Genomic DNA, 17,162 nt, shown 5'->3' on the forward strand with positions numbered 1-17,162 from the left:
CGTAAGTAGGTATCTACATATTTAAATACTACATTACATACATTAACTTCGCTTGTAAAATATAATAATACCTATTAGGCAAGTAATAATACTATTATTATTTTTACATACTTGTATTTTACTCTCACGCCCGTGTACAAAAGTAAGTACCTAGTAGACAACTATGACAAAATACCTAAAATACCTACCTATATTTAATAATATAAAACTTAAGTTGTATATGTATGTATGTATGTATGTATGTCTGTCTGTCTGTCTGTCTGTCTTTCTGTTTTTGTAAGTCATCATAGACTTCTTAGACAGTACAATAATATTGTATCAATAGTTATTCAATTAAATATTATTAAAACAAAAAATATATACCTACACGTGATATTATATTATTATTGCATATCTTTCTCGTCTCTCTCTCTCTCTCTCTCACACGCGCGCGCAGTGCACTGCGGTGCCCGCTTCCCCTCTCGCCCCTCTCCCCCGCGTGCCAGTCCATATATAAGGTTCAGATCCTGGTAGCAAAATTTTTATAAACTAACAGTGTCGGTTGCGACTGGACGCACGCAAAGTTTAACATACATTTATTTTTTTCTTTTATAGAAAAAAAAAGGAGATAGTAGAAGAATATGGCCCGCACGAAGCAGACCGCTCGCAAGTCCACCGGAGGTAAAGCGCCTCGCAAGCAGCTGGCAACCAAGGCTGCACGCAAGAGCGCTCCCGCCACCGGCGGCGTGAGAAGCCTCACCGCTACAGACCGGGCACTGTGGCGCTTCGTGAGATCCGTCGTTACCAGAAGAGCACCGAACTCCTGATCCGCAAGCTTCCGTTCCAGCGGCTGGTGCGCGAGATAGCTCAGGACTTCAAGACCGACCTCCGATTCCAGAGCTCCGCCGTGATGGCCCTGCAGGAGGCCAGCGAGGCGTATCTGGTCGGACTATTCGAAGACACCAACCTGTGCGCCATCCACGCAAAACGTGTCACCATCATGCCGAAGGACATCCAGCTGGCGCGCAGGATCAGGGGCGAACGCGCCTAAAACTGTGTGCGAGCGTCGTCGGGTGGTCACTTGCCTAATTGTGCAATTGCAAAAGGCCCTTTTCAGGGCCACAAAACTTTCGTTTGATACCTACTTTATTACTCTACCTACACTGTAGGTGTGCCACGAGTGTGGCATTTTTTTACACTGTTGTTCAACCTACTCGTGTTGGTTTGGTTGATTATTATTATTGAAATAAATATGTAGTACGCGTCTTTTTAATTACCCCACCTACCTAGTTTTGTTTATTAGCACATTATTCGTAACTCTACTCATGATCCAGAGTCGTACCTACGTCATTGGAATCGTCTTGATGGCGCGAGTACTACCATTGGGTAGGTGGTTAAGGTTAAGAGTAAATACAATTCGGTGGAAAAATAATCAAAACGGTGAATTTAATGCGCGGGTTTCTATAAGAAAGACAGAAAGAAAGACAGACAGACAGACGCAGTGCAAAGTTTTGTCTTCATAAGTCCCCCCCCCCACTCCTCCCCCCTCCTGCCCCACCAACACCCAAGATGTTGTGTGTCTCTTTCTCTCTACCAACGGGCGACGGCGGCCACATGCGATAGCGCTAACACGTAAGCATATTTAAGGCCCCGTCTGGTGAAAATTTTATGTTTTCACTGTTTGTTGCAGCGCGCGCGCGGTGTTCATTCTTTTGAATTATTGAAGAGGAGATACAAACAAACAGAGGATGACCGGTCGCGGTAAAGGCGGAAAGGGATTGGGGAAAGGTGGTGCCAAGCGTCACAGGAAAGTGCTGCGTGACAACATCCAAGGTATCACCAAGCCGGCCATCCGTCGTCTGGCGCGCAGGGGTGGAGTGAAGCGTATATCCGGTCTGATATACGAGGAGACCCGCGGCGTGTTGAAAGTGTTCCTCGAGAACGTGATCCGCGACGCCGTCACCTACACGGAGCACGCCAAGAGGAAGACCGTCACCGCCATGGACGTCGTTTACGCTCTGAAACGTCAGGGTCGCACCCTGTACGGTTTCGGAGGTTAGAGGACTCCTTCAGTACCACGCCACGCCTACGTTTACTTACCTAGGTGGCGTTAAAAGAAAAAGGCCCTTTTCAGGGCCGCATATATTTCGATTATTCTATTATCACTTCTCTTGTTGTGTTTATTTATTTGCACTTTACACCTTCCTACACTAACACAGCACAGATAAGATACAGTAGTGCTGCAAACAATACTTACTAATGAAAATCATAGATTGATACTTACTTAATTAATTAATTAATTAATTAATTAATGTAGGGTGACGCGCGTACCCAGATACACGTCAATGATAGTAGTCGAACTGTGAATGTTGTCAAGAGTCGTTGAATACTCGTAGGTACCTAGGTTCCTATTATGCATATACTTGCGTGTGTGTAGGTACATAATAGGGACATTGTTATCCATCACTTTATATTTTGTTATTTAATAAAATCAATTCAATATTCACGGTGCCTATTCTCATAATCCAACTACCTAGGTCCACCTATGTACGTCGTACGTAACTAATTAGAGGTAGGTAAGTACTTGTATTTAAGTACTTATATATTTTCTTTGTACATAACTAACTAAGTGGCTGCATGGTAATTATTTATTATTAGCAAGTATCAATATTCCATAATGGAGTTTAAGTTTAATAATAAATATGTAATGTGTTAGTGCCCTCGATGTACAGAATGTCGCGACCGGGCCGGCTAGGCTGGCCGAGCCGCGCGCGCCTCCTCAGCGCCGCAAGTGAGTTATCCATTATCCGTCTTTTCATTATTATTTGTACATTAATGAGAACATAAAAGGAATACAATTATATTTTTCTATATCATATCGGTATACCTCTATCTAAATAATCAGACCGTCAGCGGGAGACTACAATTATTCGTACACGCCGAGAGATCGAGTCGTGTTTTACGAGGCTCCACTTCGATCGGGCTAAAGTACATATGCATCCGACTCAGTGTTGATATGAGTGGTCAGATCGATAGAATAGAATCTCAGCTTTTAATTTGGCAAGACATACAATGATTAAGCATTGTTTTATAGAGAAAAATGGCTTTTAAACGGGACCCGAGGTACGCGACTAGCGGTGTATCGAAATTAAACATCGATCGCTCCGCTGGCGCGGCGGTGACGCGCTATTGGATTACACCACGACACGGCCGGGCTCATGATAAAACGACACGTTCGTTGCAAATGATGGAAAATTTAAATGGGAATATATAATTTTGTTTTAATCTGATGCATGCTAGTGAAAAGTTGTAAGTATTCGTACGGGAAAATGTCTAGCGACATCGCGGTTCTCCTTACGGTATAGCCACGAGCCTTACTACCGACAGCGACCTCGTGCGGCGTATCGCTATTTGTATCGTTAAAAGTTCGGTGCAAAGTTGCTCTCAAGTCTCAGTGTATACTTACTAGTTGTTAGTAGTTAGTTACTACCTATTAATTTTTTTCGTGTTGTGTGTGCGTGCATCATCAAATAATAGCAAAGAAAATGTCAGACACCGCAGTCGCATCCGAAGCACCGGCCCCGGCGACACCCGCGAAGAAGCCCAAGGCCTCCGCGGGCGCCGGCGGCGCCGCCGCCAAGAAGCCGAAAGCGAAGCCCACCCATCCGAAGACGTCCGAGATGGTGAACAGCGCCATCAAGGAGCTCAAGGAGAGGAGCGGCTCGTCGCTGCAGGCCATCAAAAAGTACATCGCCGCCCAGTACAAGGTAGACGCGGAGAAGATGGCACCTTTCATCAGGAAGTACCTGAAGAGCGCCGTCGAATCCGGCGCGCTGATCCAGACCAAGGGCAAGGGCGCGTCGGGCTCGTTCAAGCTCGAGTCGAAGTCGTCCGCGTCCAAGAAGCCCGCCGGCGGCAAGGGCGCCGCCGCGTCCGCCGCCTCCGCGAGGGCCAAGAAGGCCGCCTCCACCGCGGCCGCGGCCGGCGCGAAGGGCGGCAAGAAGGCCACCGCCGCGGCGGCCGCCTCGTCCCCGTCTCGGGCGAAGACCGCCGCCGCGACCGCCAGGGACAAGAAGGCCGCCGCGGCCAAGAGGAAGAAGCCGGCCGCGAAGAAGACCTCCGTCGCCGCCGCGTCCCCGGCCAAGGCCAAGGGGGCCGCCTCCAAGGCGAAGAAGACCGCCAAGCCGCCCACGAAGAAACCTAAAGCGCCGAAACCGAAGAAGGCCGCGCCCAAGTCGAAACCCGCCGCCAAGAAGGCCGCCGCTGCTAAAAAGTAAGCTCAGCTCCACTGGCTGCCGCCTTCGGCCTTCGTCGAACTGCTCGCTAATCGCCGTACGTACGTGCGTGCCTGCCTGCCGCTCGCTGCTCGATGCGGCGGACGGACGACGGATCGGCGATGATGCGCGCGTTCAAGAGTTCTGCGTGCGGCTTTACAACCGCAACAATAAAAAGCCCTTTTCAGGGCTAACACACATTTCCTAGATACCTACCGAATATAATTGACATTCGTGCGTTTTTATTATATCTACCTACCAACCAACCAACCAACCAACCAACCTATGTACCTACCTACCAGCTACTTTTTTTTTTTTCTTCTAAGGATCACCATTCCTGAGATACTGCGATTCTAAAAGTTTTCCTTTCAATTTACCGTTTAACTTATAACGTAAGTATATTATATGACTCCATTTTCGACAAATCACTTTGGTCACGCCAGAGGGCGTCTCGGCGGGCGGGAAAAGCTAACTTTGTAACTTTGGGAAGGAGAGTGAAAGGCTAGACAATATGTTTATTATTGTGATTTTGAAATGGCTAGAGAGTAAATAAATAATCATTATTATCATTGTGACTCGAACCGACATTTACCTAACTTACTACTACCTAATTTTTAGCTCCATAATTTATATCTCGCTTCGCTCGCGCACGCCTAAAAAAAAAACGCTCGCTTCGCTCGCGCACCCCTAAAAAAAAAAACGCTCGCTTCGCTCGCGCACGCCTAAAAAAAAAAAAACGCTCGCTTCGCTCGCGCACGCCTAAAAAAAAAAACGCTCGCTTCGCTCGCGCACGCCTAAAAAAAAAAAACGCTCGCTTCGCTCGCGCACGCCTAAAAAAAAAACGCTCGCTTCGCTCGCGCACGCCTAAAAAAAAAAACGCTCGCTTCGCTCGCGCACGCCTAAAAAAAAAAACGCTCGCTTCGCTCGCGCACGCCTAAAAAAAAAAAAACGCTCGCTTCGCTCGCGCACGCCTAAAAAAAAAAACGCTCGCTTCGCTCGCGCACGCCTAAAAAAAAAAAAACGCTCGCTTCGCTCGCGCACGCCTAAAAAAAAAAACGCTCGCTTCGCTCGCGCACGCCTAAAAAAAAAAACGCTCGCTTCGCTCGCGCACCCCTAAAAGAAAAAACGCTCGCTTTTATTCACAAGACATTCTACACCCTACCTACCTAGGGTACAGCCGTATAGAGGTAGTAGCTCTATCTAGAGTCGCTTCGTATCGTAGAGTAGGTACCTAAACAGGTGTTCGGTGTGTTTTGTTTGAAAACTACATATTATTATGTACTAACATTGTTTATGTCCTAATAACCTACGATAAACACAAAAATATATATAAATCTTATATGTAATACTTACTTACCAACTTCAATTTTATCATTCATTCATTCTAACTATGCCAATACGACACTTAGTATTAATTAGTAGATAGGTACACTACACTACACTACACTATACTATATTTCTAATGAATCATAAATACAAATTTAGTTCATTTCACCTACTCGTACCTAAGATATTCATCTATAAACTCTACTCTACTCTACTCTACTTACAGTTATTAGGTACTGCTGGCTGGCTGTCTGTTGTATAAACTACGTACGAGTAGGTACTAGGTACCAGTACCACTCACTAACACTAAAACTAAACTTCTCACTTTATTTCATTTCATCATATCAATAATTACGTACCTACCTACCTACCTACCTACCTACTTACTTACTTAAATAATTAATTAATTAATACTTAAGTACATACATACATCGCACATCACAATATCCTGCCGAACCCGATCCCGACTCCCGACTCCCGCTCCGTGACCTACCTACCTACCTACCTCTCATCTAACTACGTCATACTACGTTAGATACAATTACCTATTTATTTCTTTTCTTTTCTCTTTTCTTTTATACCTAAAAAATAGCAAAAGGCAAAAGCTCACGAATGATGTACGAGTATGTGTGTACCTACCTACCTACCTACCTACCTACCTACCTACCTACCTATAGTTTTATTTTTATTTTTATTTTATTTTTTATGCGACGTTGTCGCTTCGCTGTCTCTACGAGTGTCCAACATGCAACGTCGCATTTTCAAAACAAATATGAGACAAACTACTCGCTAAGCCTCGTCGCCAACCCCACCTTACGACTCACTATATATATGCCGTCTCGCGATATCAGTTTTTTAATAGTTCTCTCACATCACCGGTCGCACGCGCGTGTACGCAACGTACACGTATATTTGTGATTTAGATCGTTTTTAAACTCCTCAACAACAATGTCCGGACGTGGCAAAGGCGGCAAAGTTAAGGGAAAGGTCAAGTCTCGCTCCAACCGTGCCGGTCTACAGTTCCCCGTCGGACGTATTCACAGGCTGCTGAGGAAGGGCAACTACGCTGAACGCGTCGGTGCCGGCGCGCCCGTTTATCTCGCGGCCGTGATGGAGTATCTCGCCGCTGAAGTTCTCGAGTTGGCCGGCAACGCGGCGCGCGACAACAAGAAGACCAGGATCATACCGAGGCATCTTCAGCTGGCCATCCGCAACGACGAGGAACTGAACAAGCTTCTCTCCGGCGTGACTATCGCACAGGGTGGCGTGCTGCCGAACATCCAAGCTGTCCTGTTGCCCAAGAAGACCGAGAAGAAGGCCTAATAATTTATCTTCTTCTTGGTACCTACCTACTCGATATACTACTTATCGAGAAATATGAACAAAAGGCCCTTTTCAGGGCCACAAAACTGTTCCAATGTTATTATTATCAACGATACAACAATCGCGCACATACACACACTCTTTATAAGTAGGTCATTATATCGATACATTTACGTAGGTAATAATATATAAATTATATACAGCTATTGTAAAGAGAGAAATTTTTTTTTTTTTTTCTTTTTTAAATTGAATTCAAAAACGCTTCAACCCGTAATAGATTACCTACCTAGTTTAGACCTAAACAGGCGCTTCATAATTAATCGCCTCGTATTTATTATTACTGGTATACATGGTGGTACATTGTATTATAATTGTACATACATAATATTACACACACGCACGCACGCACCTACCTACGTCTAATAATAATTATTATTAAGATACATGTAAGAATTACGCCTATTCGCACGAAATACGTAAACATAAACTCATTTTTTTTTTATTTTTTTTTTTTTTCCCGCGAGCGGCGAGCGGGCCGGGGGGGAATGGATTAAACGCCGCACTCTCTCCCCTCTCTCGCGAACAGTAATCGTTTGACGATTGGTCGAATTGGTTGCAACCGCTCGCCGCAGCCGCTACTGGTACCGCGTTGAAAAACTAACAAAACTCGAAGACCCCAAAAAATTTGGCGCACACACTTCTCTTCTATCGTCTCAACGATACATACAGCGGTCTCGTGCGTAACTCGTGTGTTTGTTTTTATAATATATAGTGCTCGCAGTTCGTTAGTTTGTACAATATGCCACCCAAGACTAGCGGCAAGGCAGCCAAGAAATCCGGCAAGGCCCAGAAGAACATCTCCAAGTCTGACAAGAAAAAGAAGAAGCACAAGAGGAAGGAGAGCTACGCCATTTACATTTACAAGGTGCTCAAGCAGGTCCACCCCGACACCGGTATCTCCAGTAAGGCCATGTCGATCATGAACTCGTTCGTGAACGACATATTCGAGCGCATCGCCGCCGAGGCCTCCCGTCTCGCCCACTACAACAAGAGGTCGACGATCACCTCCAGGGAGGTGCAGACCTCTGTGAGACTACTGCTGCCGGGAGAGCTGGCCAAGCACGCGGTCAGTGAAGGCACAAAGGCCGTCACCAAGTACACTAGCTCGAAGTGAGCTAGCCCATCGCGTCTTGTCTTCCTCGTTGAAGTGAACGAGATGTAAACAAAAGGCCCTTTTCAGGGCCACAAAAAGATTCAGATTTTTTACTTACCTACTTACTTTTATTGACTCCAAAAAATGTTAGTTTGTTATTTGTTAGTTGTTACCTACCACTGTTAATCACATCACCAACCTAATGGTTAAAATATATTATCGTAGTTTATCTATTCAATCGGTGCTTAATCGCCTAGCCGTAAGTAGGTATCTACATATTTAAATACTACATTACATACATTAACTTCGCTTGTAAAATATAATAATACCTATTAGGCAAGTAATAATACTATTATTATTTTTACATACTTGTATTTTACTCTCACGCCCGTGTACAAAAGTAAGTACCTAGTAGACAACTATGACAAAATACCTAAAATACCTACCTATATTTAATAATATAAAACTTAAGTTGTATATGTATGTATGTATGTATGTATGTCTGTCTGTCTGTCTGTCTGTCTTTCTGTTTTTGTAAGTCATCATAGACTTCTTAGACAGTACAATAATATTGTATCAATAGTTATTCAATTAAATATTATTAAAACAAAAAATATATACCTACACGTGATATTATATTATTATTGCATATCTTTCTCGTCTCTCTCTCTCTCTCTCTCACACGCGCGCGCAGTGCACTGCGGTGCCCGCTTCCCCTCTCGCCCCTCTCCCCCGCGTGCCAGTCCATATATAAGGTTCAGATCCTGGTAGCAAAATTTTTATAAACTAACAGTGTCGGTTGCGACTGGACGCACGCAAAGTTTAACATACATTTATTTTTTTCTTTTATAGAAAAAAAAAGGAGATAGTAGAAGAATATGGCCCGCACGAAGCAGACCGCTCGCAAGTCCACCGGAGGTAAAGCGCCTCGCAAGCAGCTGGCAACCAAGGCTGCACGCAAGAGCGCTCCCGCCACCGGCGGCGTGAAGAAGCCTCACCGCTACAGACCGGGCACTGTGGCGCTTCGTGAGATCCGTCGTTACCAGAAGAGCACCGAACTCCTGATCCGCAAGCTTCCGTTCCAGCGGCTGGTGCGCGAGATAGCTCAGGACTTCAAGACCGACCTCCGATTCCAGAGCTCCGCCGTGATGGCCCTGCAGGAGGCCAGCGAGGCGTATCTGGTCGGACTATTCGAAGACACCAACCTGTGCGCCATCCACGCAAAACGTGTCACCATCATGCCGAAGGACATCCAGCTGGCGCGCAGGATCAGGGGCGAACGCGCCTAAAACTGTGTGCGAGCGTCGTCGGGTGGTCACTTGCCTAATTGTGCAATTGCAAAAGGCCCTTTTCAGGGCCACAAAACTTTCGTTTGATACCTACTTTATTACTCTACCTACACTGTAGGTGTGCCACGAGTGTGGCATTTTTTTACACTGTTGTTCAACCTACTCGTGTTGGTTTGGTTGATTATTATTATTGAAATAAATATGTAGTACGCGTCTTTTTAATTACCCCACCTACCTAGTTTTGTTTATTAGCACATTATTCGTAACTCTACTCATGATCCAGAGTCGTACCTACGTCATTGGAATCGTCTTGATGGCGCGAGTACTACCATTGGGTAGGTGGTTAAGGTTAAGAGTAAATACAATTCGGTGGAAAAATAATCAAAACGGTGAATTTAATGCGCGGGTTTCTATAAGAAAGACAGAAAGAAAGACAGACAGACAGACGCAGTGCAAAGTTTTGTCTTCATAAGTCCCCCCCCCCACTCCTCCCCCCTCCTGCCCCACCAACACCCAAGATGTTGTGTGTCTCTTTCTCTCTACCAACGGGCGACGGCGGCCACATGCGATAGCGCTAACACGTAAGCATATTTAAGGCCCCGTCTGGTGAAAATTTTATGTTTTCACTGTTTGTTGCAGCGCGCGCGCGGTGTTCATTCTTTTGAATTATTGAAGAGGAGATACAAACAAACAGAGGATGACCGGTCGCGGTAAAGGCGGAAAGGGATTGGGGAAAGGTGGTGCCAAGCGTCACAGGAAAGTGCTGCGTGACAACATCCAAGGTATCACCAAGCCGGCCATCCGTCGTCTGGCGCGCAGGGGTGGAGTGAAGCGTATATCCGGTCTGATATACGAGGAGACCCGCGGCGTGTTGAAAGTGTTCCTCGAGAACGTGATCCGCGACGCCGTCACCTACACGGAGCACGCCAAGAGGAAGACCGTCACCGCCATGGACGTCGTTTACGCTCTGAAACGTCAGGGTCGCACCCTGTACGGTTTCGGAGGTTAGAGGACTCCTTCAGTACCACGCCACGCCTACGTTTACTTACCTAGGTGGCGTTAAAAGAAAAAGGCCCTTTTCAGGGCCGCATATATTTCGATTATTCTATTATCACTTCTCTTGTTGTGTTTATTTATTTGCACTTTACACCTTCCTACACTAACACAGCACAGATAAGATACAGTAGTGCTGCAAACAATACTTACTAATGAAAATCATAGATTGATACTTACTTAATTAATTAATTAATTAATTAATTAATGTAGGGTGACGCGCGTACCCAGATACACGTCAATGATAGTAGTCGAACTGTGAATGTTGTCAAGAGTCGTTGAATACTCGTAGGTACCTAGGTTCCTATTATGCATATACTTGCGTGTGTGTAGGTACATAATAGGGACATTGTTATCCATCACTTTATATTTTGTTATTTAATAAAATCAATTCAATATTCACGGTGCCTATTCTCATAATCCAACTACCTAGGTCCACCTATGTACGTCGTACGTAACTAATTAGAGGTAGGTAAGTACTTGTATTTAAGTACTTATATATTTTCTTTGTACATAACTAACTAAGTGGCTGCATGGTAATTATTTATTATTAGCAAGTATCAATATTCCATAATGGAGTTTAAGTTTAATAATAAATATGTAATGTGTTAGTGCCCTCGATGTACAGAATGTCGCGACCGGGCCGGCTAGGCTGGCCGAGCCGCGCGCGCCTCCTCAGCGCCGCAAGTGAGTTATCCATTATCCGTCTTTTCATTATTATTTGTACATTAATGAGAACATAAAAGGAATACAATTATATTTTTCTATATCATATCGGTATACCTCTATCTAAATAATCAGACCGTCAGCGGGAGACTACAATTATTCGTACACGCCGAGAGATCGAGTCGTGTTTTACGAGGCTCCACTTCGATCGGGCTAAAGTACATATGCATCCGACTCAGTGTTGATATGAGTGGTCAGATCGATAGAATAGAATCTCAGCTTTTAATTTGGCAAGACATACAATGATTAAGCATTGTTTTATAGAGAAAAATGGCTTTTAAACGGGACCCGAGGTACGCGACTAGCGGTGTATCGAAATTAAACATCGATCGCTCCGCTGGCGCGGCGGTGACGCGCTATTGGATTACACCACGACACGGCCGGGCTCATGATAAAACGACACGTTCGTTGCAAATGATGGAAAATTTAAATGGGAATATATAATTTTGTTTTAATCTGATGCATGCTAGTGAAAAGTTGTAAGTATTCGTACGGGAAAATGTCTAGCGACATCGCGGTTCTCCTTACGGTATAGCCACGAGCCTTACTACCGACAGCGACCTCGTGCGGCGTATCGCTATTTGTATCGTTAAAAGTTCGGTGCAAAGTTGCTCTCAAGTCTCAGTGTATACTTACTAGTTGTTAGTAGTTAGTTACTACCTATTAATTTTTTTCGTGTTGTGTGTGCGTGCATCATCAAATAATAGCAAAGAAAATGTCAGACACCGCAGTAGCATCCGAAGCACCGGCGCCGGCGACACCCGCGAAGAAACCGAAAACATCGGCGGGCGCCGGCAGCGCTGCCGCCAAGAAGCCGAAGGCGAAGCCCACCCATCCTAAAACTTCCGAGATGGTGAACAGCGCGATCAAGGAGCTAAAGGAGAGGAGCGGCTCGTCGCTGCAGGCCATCAAAAAGTACATCGCCGCCCAGTACAAGGTAGACGCGGAGAAGATGGCACCTTTCATCAGGAAGTACCTGAAGAGCGCCGTCGAATCCGGCGCGCTGATCCAGACCAAGGGCAAGGGCGCGTCGGGCTCGTTCAAGCTCGAGTCGAAGTCGTCCGCGTCCAAGAAGCCCGCCGGCGGCAAGGGCGCCGCCGCGTCCGCCGCCTCCGCGAGGGCCAAGAAGGCCGCCTCCACCGCGGCCGCGGCCGGCGCGAAGGGCGGCAAGAAGGCCACCGCCGCGGCGGCCGCCTCGTCCCCGTCTCGGGCGAAGACCGCCGCCGCGACCGCCAGGGACAAGAAGGCCGCCGCGGCCAAGAGGAAGAAGCCGGCCGCGAAGAAGACCTCCGTCGCCGCCGCGTCCCCGGCCAAGGCCAAGGGGGCCGCCTCCAAGGCGAAGAAGACCGCCAAGCCGCCCACGAAGAAACCTAAAGCGCCGAAACCGAAGAAGGCCGCGCCCAAGTCGAAACCCGCCGCCAAGAAGGCCGCCGCTGCTAAAAAGTAAGCTCAGCTCCACTGGCTGCCGCCTTCGGCCTTCGTCGAACTGCTCGCTAATCGCCGTACGTACGTGCGTGCCTGCCTGCCGCTCGCTGCTCGATGCGGCGGACGGACGACGGATCGGCGATGATGCGCGCGTTCAAGAGTTCTGCGTGCGGCTTTACAACCGCAACAATAAAAAGCCCTTTTCAGGGCTAACACACATTTCCTAGATACCTACCGAATATAATTGACATTCGTGCGTTTTTATTATATCTACCTACCAACCAACCAACCAACCAACCAACCTATGTACCTACCTACCAGCTACTTTTTTTTTTTTCTTCTAAGGATCACCATTCCTGAGATACTGCGATTCTAAAAGTTTTCCTTTCAATTTACCGTTTAACTTATAACGTAAGTATATTATATGACTCCATTTTCGACAAATCACTTTGGTCACGCCAGAGGGCGTCTCGGCGGGCGGGAAAAGCTAACTTTGTAACTTTGGGAAGGAGAGTGAAAGGCTAGACAATATGTTTATTATTGTGATTTTGAAATGGCTAGAGAGTAAATAAATAATCATTATTATCATTGTGACTCGAACCGACATTTACCTAACTTACTACTACCTAATTTTTAGCTCCATAATTTATATCTCGCTTCGCTCGCGCACGCCTAAAAAAAAAACGCTCGCTTCGCTCGCGCACCCCTAAAAAAAAAAACGCTCGCTTCGCTCGCGCACGCCTAAAAAAAAAAAAACGCTCGCTTCGCTCGCGCACGCCTAAAAAAAAAAACGCTCGCTTCGCTCGCGCACGCCTAAAAAAAAAAAACGCTCGCTTCGCTCGCGCACGCCTAAAAAAAAAACGCTCGCTTCGCTCGCGCACGCCTAAAAAAAAAAACGCTCGCTTCGCTCGCGCACGCCTAAAAAAAAAAACGCTCGCTTCGCTCGCGCACGCCTAAAAAAAAAAAAACGCTCGCTTCGCTCGCGCACGCCTAAAAAAAAAAACGCTCGCTTCGCTCGCGCACGCCTAAAAAAAAAAAAACGCTCGCTTCGCTCGCGCACGCCTAAAAAAAAAAACGCTCGCTTCGCTCGCGCACGCCTAAAAAAAAAAACGCTCGCTTCGCTCGCGCACCCCTAAAAGAAAAAACGCTCGCTTTTATTCACAAGACATTCTACACCCTACCTACCTAGGGTACAGCCGTATAGAGGTAGTAGCTCTATCTAGAGTCGCTTCGTATCGTAGAGTAGGTACCTAAACAGGTGTTCGGTGTGTTTTGTTTGAAAACTACATATTATTATGTACTAACATTGTTTATGTCCTAATAACCTACGATAAACACAAAAATATATATAAATCTTATATGTAATACTTACTTACCAACTTCAATTTTATCATTCATTCATTCTAACTATGCCAATACGACACTTAGTATTAATTAGTAGATAGGTACACTACACTACACTACACTATACTATATTTCTAATGAATCATAAATACAAATTTAGTTCATTTCACCTACTCGTACCTAAGATATTCATCTATAAACTCTACTCTACTCTACTCTACTTACAGTTATTAGGTACTGCTGGCTGGCTGTCTGTTGTATAAACTACGTACGAGTAGGTACTAGGTACCAGTACCACTCACTAACACTAAAACTAAACTTCTCACTTTATTTCATTTCATCATATCAATAATTACGTACCTACCTACCTACCTACCTACCTACTTACTTACTTAAATAATTAATTAATTAATACTTAAGTACATACATACATCGCACATCACAATATCCTGCCGAACCCGATCCCGACTCCCGACTCCCGCTCCGTGACCTACCTACCTACCTACCTCTCATCTAACTACGTCATACTACGTTAGATACAATTACCTATTTATTTCTTTTCTTTTCTCTTTTCTTTTATACCTAAAAAATAGCAAAAGGCAAAAGCTCACGAATGATGTACGAGTATGTGTGTACCTACCTACCTACCTACCTACCTACCTACCTACCTACCTATAGTTTTATTTTTATTTTTATTTTATTTTTTATGCGACGTTGTCGCTTCGCTGTCTCTACGAGTGTCCAAACATGCAACGTCGCATTTTCAAAACAAATATGAGACAAACTACTCGCTAAGCCTCGTCGCCAACCCCACCTTACGACTCACTATATATATGCCGTCTCGCGATATCAGTTTTTTAATAGTTCTCTCACATCACCGGTCGCACGCGCGTGTACGCAACGTACACGTATATTTGTGATTTAGATCGTTTTTAAACTCCTCAACAACAATGTCCGGACGTGGCAAAGGCGGCAAAGTTAAGGGAAAGGTCAAGTCTCGCTCCAACCGTGCCGGTCTACAGTTCCCCGTCGGACGTATTCACAGGCTGCTGAGGAAGGGCAACTACGCTGAACGCGTCGGTGCCGGCGCGCCCGTTTATCTCGCGGCCGTGATGGAGTATCTCGCCGCTGAAGTTCTCGAGTTGGCCGGCAACGCGGCGCGCGACAACAAGAAGACCAGGATCATACCGAGGCATCTTCAGCTGGCCATCCGCAACGACGAGGAACTGAACAAGCTTCTCTCCGGCGTGACTATCGCACAGGGTGGCGTGCTGCCGAACATCCAAGCTGTCCTGTTGCCCAAGAAGACCGAGAAGAAGGCCTAATAATTTATCTTCTTCTTGGTACCTACCTACTCGATATACTACTTATCGAGAAATATGAACAAAAGGCCCTTTTCAGGGCCACAAAACTGTTCCAATGTTATTATTATCAACGATACAACAATCGCGCACATACACACACTCTTTATAAGTAGGTCATTATATCGATACATTTACGTAGGTAATAATATATAAATTATATACAGCTATTGTAAAGAGAGAAATTTTTTTTTTTTTTTCTTTTTTAAATTGAATTCAAAAACGCTTCAACCCGTAATAGATTACCTACCTAGTTTAGACCTAAACAGGCGCTTCATAATTAATCGCCTCGTATTTATTATTACTGGTATACATGGTGGTACATTGTATTATAATTGTACATACATAATATTACACACACGCACGCACGCACCTACCTACGTCTAATAATAATTATTATTAAGATACATGTAAGAATTACGCCTATTCGCACGAAATACGTAAACATAAACTCATTTTTTTTTTATTTTTTTTTTTTTTCCCGCGAGCGGCGAGCGGGCCGGGGGGGAATGGATTAAACGCCGCACTCTCTCCCCTCTCTCGCGAACAGTAATCGTTTGACGATTGGTCGAATTGGTTGCAACCGCTCGCCGCAGCCGCTACTGGTACCGCGTTGAAAAACTAACAAAACTCGAAGACCCCAAAAAATTTGGCGCACACACTTCTCTTCTATCGTCTCAACGATACATACAGCGGTCTCGTGCGTAACTCGTGTGTTTGTTTTTATAATATATAGTGCTCGCAGTTCGTTAGTTTGTACAATATGCCACCCAAGACTAGCGGCAAGGCAGCCAAGAAATCCGGCAAGGCCCAGAAGAACATCTCCAAGTCTGACAAGAAAAAGAAGAAGCACAAGAGGAAGGAGAGCTACGCCATTTACATTTACAAGGTGCTCAAGCAGGTCCACCCCGACACCGGTATCTCCAGTAAGGCCATGTCGATCATGAACTCGTTCGTGAACGACATATTCGAGCGCATCGCCGCCGAGGCCTCCCGTCTCGCCCACTACAACAAGAGGTCGACGATCACCTCCAGGGAGGTGCAGACCTCTGTGAGACTACTGCTGCCGGGAGAGCTGGCCAAGCACGCGGTCAGTGAAGGCACAAAGGCCGTCACCAAGTACACTAGCTCGAAGTGAGCTAGCCCATCGCGTCTTGTCTTCCTCGTTGAAGTGAACGAGATGTAAACAAAAGGCCCTTTTCAGGGCCACAAAAAGATTCAGATTTTTTACTTACCTACTTACTTTTATTGACTCCAAAAAATGTTAGTTTGTTATTTGTTAGTTGTTACCTACCACTGTTAATCACATCACCAACCTAATGGTTAAAATATATTATCGTAGTTTATCTATTCAATCGGTGCTTAATCGCCTAGCCGTAAGTAGGTATCTACATATTTAAATACTACATTACATACATTAACTTCGCTTGTAAAATATAATAATACCTATTAGGCAAGTAATAATACTATTATTATTTTTACATACTTGTATTTTACTCTCACGCCCGTGTACAAAAGTAAGTACCTAGTAGACAACTATGACAAAATACCTAAAATACCTACCTATATTTAATAATATAAAACTTAAGTTGTATATGTATGTATGTATGTATGTATGTCTGTCTGTCTGTCTGTCTGTCTTTCTGTTTTTGTAAGTCATCATAGACTTCTTAGACAGTACAATAATATTGTATCAATAGTTATTCAATTAAATATTATTAAAACAAAAAATATATACCTACACGTGATATTATATTATTATTGCATATCTTTCTCGTCTCTCTCTCTCTCTCTCTCACACGCGCGCGCAGTGCACTGCGGTGCCCGCTTCCCCTCTCGCCCCTCTCCCCCGCGTGCCAGTCCATATATAAGGTTCAGATCCTGGTAGCAAAATTTTTATAAACTAACA

At 45.1% G+C, this 17,162-nt stretch overlaps 8 protein-coding genes and 1 pseudogene across 8 annotated transcripts in view; all 9 read left to right on the forward strand.

Moving 5' to 3' along the window:
* The window catches only part of LOC123878693, a 317,944-nt gene that overhangs the window by 29,703 nt on the left and 271,079 nt on the right, over window positions 1-17,162 (forward strand). The window lies entirely within an intron of this gene.
* LOC123878727 lies at window positions 541-2,122 on the forward strand (annotated as a pseudogene).
* Window positions 2,925-4,481, forward strand: LOC123878671 (histone H1B-like). The gene has a single exon (XM_045925983.1). It carries the CDS (start codon window positions 3,525-3,527, stop codon window positions 4,254-4,256), a length of 732 nt encoding a protein of 243 aa, XP_045781939.1. The 5' UTR covers window positions 2,925-3,524; the 3' UTR covers window positions 4,257-4,481.
* On the forward strand, window positions 6,365-7,799 carry LOC123878694 (histone H2A). Its single transcript, XM_045926010.1, has one exon. The coding sequence runs from the start codon at window positions 6,528-6,530 to the stop codon at window positions 6,900-6,902; it is 375 nt and encodes a 124-aa protein (XP_045781966.1). The 5' UTR covers window positions 6,365-6,527; the 3' UTR covers window positions 6,903-7,799.
* LOC123878710 (histone H2B) lies at window positions 7,700-8,155 on the forward strand. The gene has a single exon (XM_045926025.1). The coding sequence runs from the start codon at window positions 7,702-7,704 to the stop codon at window positions 8,074-8,076; it is 375 nt and encodes a 124-aa protein (XP_045781981.1). The 5' UTR covers window positions 7,700-7,701; the 3' UTR covers window positions 8,077-8,155.
* Window positions 8,854-9,413, forward strand: LOC123878687 (histone H3). Its single transcript, XM_045926001.1, has one exon. It carries the CDS (start codon window positions 8,934-8,936, stop codon window positions 9,342-9,344), a length of 411 nt encoding a protein of 136 aa, XP_045781957.1. The 5' UTR covers window positions 8,854-8,933; the 3' UTR covers window positions 9,345-9,413.
* On the forward strand, window positions 11,839-12,795 carry LOC123878675 (histone H1B-like). Its single transcript, XM_045925988.1, has one exon. The coding sequence runs from the start codon at window positions 11,839-11,841 to the stop codon at window positions 12,568-12,570; it is 732 nt and encodes a 243-aa protein (XP_045781944.1). The 3' UTR covers window positions 12,571-12,795.
* Window positions 14,736-16,114, forward strand: LOC123878705 (histone H2A). The gene has a single exon (XM_045926021.1). The coding sequence runs from the start codon at window positions 14,843-14,845 to the stop codon at window positions 15,215-15,217; it is 375 nt and encodes a 124-aa protein (XP_045781977.1). The 5' UTR covers window positions 14,736-14,842; the 3' UTR covers window positions 15,218-16,114.
* Window positions 16,015-16,470, forward strand: LOC123878711 (histone H2B). The gene has a single exon (XM_045926026.1). The coding sequence runs from the start codon at window positions 16,017-16,019 to the stop codon at window positions 16,389-16,391; it is 375 nt and encodes a 124-aa protein (XP_045781982.1). The 5' UTR covers window positions 16,015-16,016; the 3' UTR covers window positions 16,392-16,470.

This window comes from Maniola jurtina, chromosome 26 (genome assembly GCF_905333055.1).
Source record: "Maniola jurtina chromosome 26, ilManJurt1.1, whole genome shotgun sequence".
Taxonomy (NCBI): domain Eukaryota; kingdom Metazoa; phylum Arthropoda; class Insecta; order Lepidoptera; family Nymphalidae; genus Maniola; species Maniola jurtina.